Source organism: Lipotes vexillifer, unplaced genomic scaffold (genome assembly GCF_000442215.2).
Source record: "Lipotes vexillifer unplaced genomic scaffold, Lipotes_vexillifer_v1.1 scaffold663, whole genome shotgun sequence".
NCBI classification, from domain to species: Eukaryota; Metazoa; Chordata; class Mammalia; order Artiodactyla; family Lipotidae; genus Lipotes; species Lipotes vexillifer.
In genome coordinates, this window is record NW_006788963.1 from 951,384 (window position 1) to 961,314 (window position 9,931).

The 9,931-nt window shown below is 38.4% G+C and overlaps 1 protein-coding gene across 1 annotated transcript in view; it reads right to left on the reverse strand.

Moving 5' to 3' along the window:
* Nucleotides 1-9,931, reverse strand: part of AKAP9 (A-kinase anchoring protein 9) — a 151,628-nt gene continuing 141,697 nt past the window's right edge. Inside the window, exons 43-50 of the mRNA XM_007461897.1 lie at nt 9,692-9,797; nt 8,078-8,260; nt 6,806-7,006; nt 5,705-5,937; nt 3,541-3,626; nt 2,232-2,361; nt 1,533-1,672; nt 1-339 (exon numbers count right to left, since the gene is read on the reverse strand). Coding sequence (XP_007461959.1) covers nt 305-339; nt 1,533-1,672; nt 2,232-2,361; nt 3,541-3,626; nt 5,705-5,937; nt 6,806-7,006; nt 8,078-8,260; nt 9,692-9,797 — 1,114 coding nt within the window. The 3' untranslated portion in view covers nt 1-304. The remainder of the gene's footprint in view (nt 340-1,532; nt 1,673-2,231; nt 2,362-3,540; nt 3,627-5,704; nt 5,938-6,805; nt 7,007-8,077; nt 8,261-9,691; nt 9,798-9,931) is intronic.

Here is a 9,931-nt window from a genome sequence, read left to right on the forward strand (position 1 = left end):
TAATGCCAAAAGTTTAATCTTTTCACCCATTTGATAAATACACAAGGTTTATAATTTAATCATTTAAATTAGCATTCCACAAATATACATGTAATTTAATGATTATTGTGCATGAATACATACACAATGCTTATATGTACAAATTCCAGTTTGTTTTCATGTGCTGGCAAGGGATTTGTATACAATCATAAGCTGTGTTCAGACTGGTCCCACTGAAAATCCACAATACAAAAGCACAAAAGAACCACTGATTTACAAAAGGGAATTTGTTTAAAATCACTTTGATTCATGATGTTTCAAAGGATTATCTTCTCATGCCAGCATGAAACTGAGTTGAACCTATAAGACAGGAAGAGGATAATTCAATGATTTCAAATTAGATTGTGACATATCAGACTAGTTCATGATGGGCAGAAGATTATTACCCATCATTTTTTAAAAATTGCTTTGTTTTCCTCTAAAAAAGTCTTATTCAGACCTGAACTGATTTTTTAAAGGGATTTTTAATATATATTTAAAAGCCATTGTGGTTGGCTCCATAGCATGCTAAGTGAGATTAATGTTAAGATTCTCTGTAAAGTGCCCTGCAGGTTCAATGTTCTATACCTCTTGAAATATCTTTTGGTCTTCAAAATCTGGGTCTTGTGAAATTTAGATGCTCAAACCAACAAAGCCCAGCTATGATAATAAAAGTTTTCTACAACTACAAGTTTCTTGGGTTAGGTGATTTCTTGTATGAAGAGATAAACTACTAACTTAAATAACTGGTTATTAGTCCTATCTATTTTGTGGGAATAGTAGGAGAAAAGGGTCTCTAGTAATAGTAACATATATATATATCTATATATATACATATATATAGAGAGAGAGAGAGAGGGGGAGAGAGAGAGAGAGAGAGGGAGAGAGAGAGACTTAAAGCTCATTAAATTAAAATGATTCAAAATCTTTGAATCAGGAGTGAACTGGAGAGATGGGAAAAGAGGTTTTTCTCACAATAAACAAGGAAGGGAATACACTTCTACTAATAATGAAATTTTTCTGCGTGTGTTTTTGAGCAGAGAAAAATAAAACGTCATTCTTACAGTCTTTTGAATGGGATGGGCTCCTTGGATCATACGTAAGAGTACAAGGTCCTAGTAGAGATAATGGATGCAGTAAGTGCTTAAAGTACTGGCGTCCTCCTCTCATCTCGCTATCCCTTATTTGCATGCCTCACGATGTATTACTTAGGGATAAGTTCTCTAGCAGACTGTGTAAGCTTCAGAGTACTTTGCACATTGGTGCTCGTCATGCATTCCCCCTAATCAATCTTTTCAGTGAGATGAGCAGGAATTTTGGGGGGCTGAGAATGGGATCCAGGGTGATAAATCATGTTTTGTCTTAAATTCCTAAAGTCTAGCCTGGTAACTCAGGCACGGAACTGTAAGATTTGATTATCCTAATGAGGAAGGTCAAGGAATTTCAGAAAGAGAAAGCGTTCCGGGTCTATCAAGCACTACGGTGCTGCCAATACTTGGTTAACCTGAGGGTACCTGACTGTACAGTTCCAAGTCTTCTCTGCAGTGCCTCTAGCCGAGTGATATAATCTGTCAGGGCTCTGTCAGGATCATAATTCTGAAGCTGAGAACATGCTAAGGAACCAGGATTTAAATCAGCTGGAGGACCTGGGTACCTATGAGATTAAAAATACAAACATGAATCCCAATTATCCAGAAACAATACAAGTAACTCAGCCTACCACCACCCTGCCCTCAAAAGGTAGACCACTTGTACACTGCTCAATCTATATACCCCATACTACTGAGTCTGAATCATGTGGAAAGGAAAAAACTCTTCGATAAATTCAAAGCAGCTACTAAGTCATCAAAAGAATGTCCATCCAGTACACTGCCTGTTGCAGAGGCCATCAATAAAGGCTGCATATGTATAAATGCATCTTGTCCTGCAAACTTTAGAGGTGTTTTCATAATTCCAGACTCTCAATTTTAGTTAATACCTTTATCAATGTCTAGCCACAGCATACATACTAAATAACACTTGATCAGCTCTGTTTCCTATACCCTTAGAAACCAGTTACAAATTCAAAAACTGTTTTTGATTCTGAGCTTTAGATTATGTAACTAATACATAACTAAAGACACATTTAGTTATTTCAATGCAAAGAAGTCAAAGCCCTAACACTGTCCTTCATTCTCTGTTAAGTATTAGTATAGATTTCATCAAATTCTTACCTATTTTGAAATGGTAAAGGAGACCTTGGATAGTCCAGATCTGATCTTGAGCGATATGTACTATGTCTTGGTTCTCCATATAGCTCCAGCCCACCAGAAGAATGATAAAATGGGTCAGTCTTTTCGGCACCTAAAGTAATCCAAAATGTACCTTGTAAAGAAAAAAAAATACCAAGCCCTTGAAAAATTTCTACAAAATGGATAAGGGTTCAAAAGACTTACTATACTGTACTACACTACTATCTCCTATGTATTAGTCACTTTCAATTATTCTTGCTACAGGAGAGAAACAATAGTACAGCTTGTTTCATTTACCTTTGGATATTAGTATTTCTGGTAATCTGGAACTACACCTCTAAGAAAATAAACTATTTTATTTTTTAAAGACCGCTTCTTAGTTTTAACTAGAGGTGAAGTGAGGGGTGTCTGTGTGTGGTTTGACAGAAAAGGCAATGTGGATAAAAAATATTAGAAGAATACAGCCAAGTCTTTTTATCACTCTAATATACTGGCTTTTACTGGAAAAAACTTGAAACCAAGATATGCTAATTTACAACACAGAATTCATTATGGTACAAATTTCAGCTGTTTCAGTATAAGGATGCGTATTTCAAAAACATTTTGCTTAGAGTACCACATGTATTTTCCTCTTTCTCTGTGTAAAACATGTAGAAGTGGTTTACTACCAATACATACAGATATGCTGTGTGTCTATAATTCTGTGTGCTCCCCAGCTTTTGACCTCATCCTTTTGCCTGAAATGCTGAAGCCCTAATGTTTCAGTGTAGAGAGAAGGAATTTTAACTGTTATATCACCTACTGGTAAACAGAAACCTGTTTGAATATTGCTAAACTGTGAAAATTTCAAATCAAAACTTTCATATACTAGAGTAACAGCAATCCTATCTTGAACCAGAGCCTTAAATGCAGTTGTGAAAAGAGTGGGCTCTGGAGCCAGACTGTCAGGGTTTGATGCTGACTCTACCACTTCCTACTGGGTAATTTGGGACAAATGACAAATGCTTTCCATGCCTCAGTTTTTTGTCTGTAAAGTAAAAAGAATAGTAACTGTACTTACATCATAGGATTATGAGAATACACGGAAAAAAGCAGGGCCTAGTGTGAACTAAGTGCTCCATAAATATCAGCTCTTATTACTCTTTAGAACAGCAAGGTCCCCAGCTTTGTTAGTTATAAGGGCTTTATCTTTGGACAACACAGGTCCCAGAACACATAATTTGGAAGGTATTACACATGCAGTAATTTTAGAGCATCATCAACATAAGAAAAAATTCTATTTTGACTTCACCTGGATTCAATCCAAAGCCATCCCTGTTAATATTGATGGAACCAGAACTTGTGACTCGATGCCACCGTCGAACCAAAAATTTCATTCTAAAAAAGATCCCAAGAAAAAATTTCACAGAACATCTATAGTGTAAAGAGTATAAACATACACTTACAACAAAAATCAAGTCATACGTTTAAATATGAATGCAGAACAAATTTCTATATAATCACATGACTGCCTGATCTAAGATTATGCAAATGTCCCCTGGTTTGTGGCAAAATTGACTGGAACAGAAGAACAGGACTTCCCATGAGGCACCAGAGGTCTCTTCTTTTGCCAGTACCAGGTTCTGGCTTTAGAGGTACATGGGACATAAAGAGATGAAGAGCAGGGCTTCCCTGGTGGCGCAGTGGTTGAGGGTCCGCCTGCTGATGCAGGGGACATAGGTTCGTGCCCCGGTCCGGGAAGATCCCATATGCCACGGAGCGGCTGGGCCCGTGAGCCATGGCTGCTAAGCCTGCGCGTCCGGAGCCTGTGCTCCGCAACGGGAGAGGCCACAGCAGTTAAGAGGCCCGCGTACTGCCAAAAAATAAAATAAAATAACAGATGAAGAGCAAAAGCAGAAAAGGTTAATTGGATGGGCAAAGAATGGGTGAGAAGAAATGAAAAGAAGGAGGAAGAATGGAGATTAAAGGGCAGATGAGATGGAAAGAGAACAGAAAGAGCCTTAAATTGGCAGTAAGAGAGAGCAGGGAAAACTGGAAAAGGAGTGAGGCCATGTAATCAGGAATGAAAAACAGTGATGGCTTCAAAAGGAACAGGGGAGGCTGTGTCACAGCCCAGCTGTAGCGAGCTGCTGCCTGCCCCGTCATAGCCCAAAGAGCTTTCTGGAGCACCAGGTTTGACTTCTTAATTCCAACTATTTTCAAGGCTCAGTTTTAGGAGGGTCAAAATACAATAAACATATAAGAGGTCAAGAAAAAGAGGGTGAAAAAGTGAAGTCCTTCAATTGCAACTGGCTTTCATGGAGCCTTCCCGAATTCTTGAAATCAAAATTAATAGCTAACTCCTGTGATCTGTCATTTAGTGTCTCCTAAGTTATGTGCATACTGGTATGCCCCACTAGAAAGTGAGCTGCCTTCAGGGATTTAGGCAGGGATTACGTCTTTTTTCTTTATCAATGCATCTCCCAGCACTTAACCCTGTACAAGCTGTATAAGGTGATGAAGGGAATGAAAGATGACAAAGGAAAAGGAAAAGATGAGGAAGGAAAGCTCTTTGCTTTCTCCAACCTTCTAATTCTTGTGCTACTGCCAAGAAAAGACAGAACCAAAAAGGACGCCATTTGGCAAGGAGTCTGGGAGACACAATCCGCAGGCTGTAAGCCCCTGGCAGTATGGAGGCTGGCCTAGAAGGGCAGTGAGGAGCTGAAAGCCAGCAGATGCTACCCAGAACACAAAAACATAAATCACACCTCTTATTCTGCCTTCGTGGTCTTTTGAGGTACTTGTAAAAAACCTGAATACAACGGAATTGGGTAATACTTAAAAAAAAAATTTCCTTTGAGACTGTCTGGCTCCTACAGAAGTAAAAGGGAAAAGCATGGAGAAGGTATCTAGGGGTCTGGGTATAACCAGCCAGCACCAGAGTTCCTAGCTTGGAACTACCAGAGAAGGAGTGACAAAAGCAACAGCACAGTCCAATGCAGAGTCAGGCCAGGGCTTCCTGTAGCTGGGCTGTGAGAGTGGGTTATTTTAGTAATGAAGAAAATGAATGTATGTCAGCCTAAGTAACTTTTCAAAAAACATTTTTCTCTCTTATGATCTCTTTTATTTATATGTCTGAACTAGTTCATGGACTTATTCAGATTTAGAAAAAAAAGAAACTAAATAAATAAATTAATTAAAAAAAGAAAAGAGAGACACCTCAGATTGGATGTCCCAGCCGAGTCACTGGCTGCCTGCCTCTGGGAGGGTCCTTCTCATAGGCTCTCTATAGTATAACATAAAGTATTCCTGACTAAAGGATGAAAACCTAGAGAGAAGTAGGCATGTTTCAGTGATGGCAAATGTCTTATACTATATGAATAAGGAGCACAACGGGCAGAGAAAAGAGAGAGAACTAAAAATAACTAATCTCTTTAGAAAGTCTATTAAAATGCATTTTCTTTCAAGTATTTTACCTCGAAATTGCCATGGACACTCTGACAGCTGACCGAAACCTGGTGAAGCCCTTTGGACGGTTGGTGATCACCTCTAGATCCGTGAAGGCCGGATGTCCCCCCATTCGGGCAAGCAGAGCCAGGGTGGCATCCTCACATTCCTGGAACCCACCCAGTAACAGAAGCAGGTATTTCTTTTGATAAATGAGAGCTTTCCGAAAACTTTCTGCCCTCAGGTATTTGCCATAAATTCTCTACATTTAAAAAAAAGAAAAACATAAAGACATTATTAAGAAGTTATTCAAACTGTTCTCTAGGGGAAGATAACCTAGACTTTATTTTAAAAAAGTGGCAGTAGTAGAATGGCAGGTACCCTATCACTGTTTTCTACTTTATCAGCAAAGGTAAAAAGTAAAGTTAAACCTTTATACTTCTGCCTCCCTTTAGTGAATGGATTTTAGCTCCTATTAATCATATTCATTGCAAAAATTTTTGTCTTTGCATTATCACCTGAGTTTTTTTAATTGTATAGAGCTACTTTATTAGTATCATCACGGATCTATTTAACTTTTTCAATGTTAATGTTTTCTGTCCCTTTAAGAGTCATAAATTTATGTTCACTCCATAGCTGGAATAAATATTCCAAACATTTTCTTTCTTTCCTTGTTTCTTTTTGGATTTTATGTTAACTGATTAAGGTAGCTGTACTACAATATTCATCATTAGTCATTAGAGAGACTATTCAGAGGGCTTACCACTAACAGAGCATGATCCTCTAATATTGACAGTAGTAGAGAGCTTCTGTTGGGAGTTGAAAAGCTAACCTTCTGTTGGTCTTTTAGGGATGAGACTGTGGGAAGTGGGACCATGAGCTCAAGGTGCTGCCTCTGTGACCATTAATAGAACTTAATCTTGTCCCAAACCTGGGCATGCTTCACCACAATTTTTTTGTGACCAGCTAGAGATCTGCATTCAATGACAGACTGAGTACAGAGACCTAGAGACACAGCCTGAGTGCCACCTAAAATTCTTTAGTCTGACAATTAAGGTTAGTGATAGATGAAATAAGGCAAAAGCAGAGGACCAATTTTAGTATACATTTAGATGGAAGATGTCTCCTACCTTTACAGTGGCATGCTCAGAGTCAGGGCTCAGATTTTGAAGTAAAGCTTCATTTCTTAGTTCAGCTTTTAGTTTGTATACTTCAGCTTCTGCCCGTTTCAAGGATTTTTGGAGAGTCAACTTTTCTCTGTTCCAGACTTCTTTTTCTGAAGCAATGATGGCTTCAATGTTGGGGCCACCACTGAATGAAAACCTAGAAGACTGCAGAGGCCAGAGCCTACTTACATGATTTTAAAGAACAAGTTTCTGAAGAAGAATCTGAATTAAACATATTAAAGGTATCCCTATGAGGGTTATAGAATGCTCAGCTTTCCAACCTCAGACAGGGAAGTTCAAAGCCAATCTCAACTGACATTAAAGAATATCCACTAACTTTTAAGTTTATGACCTTGCTGAGCAGATTAACTTTACAACTAAAAATCCGTGTGAAAGACTGGCCCCAGAGAAGATGTTTGGATTAGTAGAGCTTTCAACTAAAAAAGTCTAGAGACTTTTTTTTTGGCCACGCTGCACTAAAGGTTATCAGGATGTTAGCTCCCTGACTAGGGGCTGAATCCAGGCCACGACAGTGAAAGTGCAGAGTCCTAACCCACTGACCACCAAGGAATTTCCCTTTTTTTGCTTGTTTTTTTTGTAGACTTTAAAAATGGACCATCTGGGTTCAAATGTTGAGCCTGTGCCTGAAAAAGTACACTGGAGAAGTGGGGAAATAAAACCCAACTTGACATAGGGAAGTGGGTTTCTACAGAAGCTGTATGGATGTGTTATCATGCATCTGACCACACAGTTGGTCTTACAGGTCCTTCCTATCTTTATATTGGATGGTAACAGAGCTAGCAATTTAGTATTTTGTAGTTTTTAAATGGAAAAAATTTAAATAAATTCCCAGAGTAGTTTATTAGACTGAAATATGTAATTTAATGGCATTTTCCACTTCAGTTATGAACACAATTACTGATAAATAACTGACAAGAACAGGCAGAATGCACATGTGAACATTTCTTCACATGTATCTGCAACTGGTCCATAGGTAGCAAAGTACTTGGCTTTGGAGAAAAGTATATCTTGGTTTGACTACTGACTTCAGTTTTCTGAAGTGCAAGGCAGGGTGTGGATAAGAGATTCTGAACATATATAACCCAGAATCTGGCAGAGAAGGCTCCCCATAAATAAATAATAGCTATTATTATTACTGTCATCCCTATAAAATTTTCCAGTGATCCTACTAAGAATCAGATGCTTAGTATGCTGCCATGATAAAAACAGACATACATAATCTCTGCCAGCTCCTGTCTGTCGGTAACACCTGATCTGCTCCTCCAGCTTCATAACCATGTTTCTTAAATCATTCTTTTCTTCAGTCAGTTGGCTGATATGTCCTGTCAGCTCAGTATTTTGTCTTAGTAGTCTTTCAGTTAATGAGCCACAAGAAGTACTTGGGGACCTTAAGGTAGGCTAAAAGACAAAATGGCAAAAGGTCACATAAGCACAAACTTTTACAAATAATGCATATAAAATGTGAAGTCACTGAGAACAACAGATTTCATGAAGAAATAGTGCTTGAGCTGTGTCTTAAATAATAAGCAGGACTCTACTAGGCAGGAAAGAAGGGCATATTAAGCAGAAGAGCACGTGTAAAGGCACAAAGGCTTGAGCGTGAGTGTGTTGCTTTTAGGGAGCTAAAACACACCTGTTAAGATTAAAGGTTGCTTTCATTTTATGGATAATAGATCTAAATGTAGGTAGTGAAGAGCCATGAAAGGCTTTAGGCTGTAGCATGCCATAAACAAAATTTACGTGTGAGAAAGATTCCTTTGATAGTACTGCACAAAGTAGAGTAAATTAGAGAAGAAAGATCCTGATGTCAGGCAGACACATCAGGAAGTTACTGCCAACAGTCCAGGTGAGAAATGCTGAAGGCCTGAATGCAGGCAATGACTAAAGGCACTTGGGAGGTAGAAGGCACAGGACTTAGTGACTGCTTGGATGTGCAAGTAAGAATGAAGGAAAGGGTCTAGGGTGACTTTCAACTCTCTAAACTGGGTGATATCATGACCAAAAATGTGTGTTTGGGACAGGAAGGAGAAAAGGAAGACGATGCTCAGTTTGGATTGTGCCTGTGAGATTCCTAAAGGGGTCACTATGGGGTATGTTTCCCCAAGGAAAGATGTCTCATAACTAAGTGAAAATATAAACCTGGACCACAGGACAAAGGTTTCAGAATAGAACCATAGTCCACAAGAAGATAAGCTCCATAAAGGTGAGATTTTTATCAGATTTGTTCACTATAGCCCCAGAACCCAGTATAGTACCTGGCACACAGGAGGTGCCTAATGTAAGTATTTGTTCAATAATTAAGTCTACTGAGAATTCAGGCTGTGGGAATGAATGAGCTGTCAGAGGAAAAAAATGGATGAGCATAAGAAGAACTCATGAAGGTGACTGATGAAAGAAATGAGAGAATATTAACACAAAAGGAAAGGAAAGAGAGGGTATTTAAAACGGAAGAGGTCAAAAGTGTCAGATGCTACAAAGAAGCCAAGAATGACAGGGACTGAAAAGATTCACCAGATTAGTCAATTGTCAACATACTGGTAGCATCCTGAGGGTGGTTTCATGGAGTGGTGAGGGTAAAAGACAAGACTATTCTTTCAAGAAACTTTTCATAATATAATAAGAATTATAATTATTCAATAATGATAATTTTGTTTCCCCTCAAACTTTCACTATCTTCTATGGGGGAAAGGCAAACATTATTATTTTAAATAAATGAAAAGATAAAATTAAAACTCTTTAGAAAATCCAGTGCCAGTTTCAAATGATTCATATAATTTCCATTAAATCTTTGCTCTCGATACTATACAAAGTGTTTTTAGAAAGTCTTACCTCTTCACCTGGCTGGCCAGTTAATTTTTGTAGTTGTAAAACAATTCCATCAATATTTTCCTGAACCCAAACAAAATCTTCATCATCTGCTGTTTCAAACTGTAGTCTTCAAAAAAAAAAAAAGGGGGGGGGCAAAAAGTCAAAACATATCATCTCAAGGAGCAGCGTTGACTAACACAAACATTACAGATCAGGCAACACTGCTTCACCTCTTACTTCTCCTTTACATTAAGTGTTCTC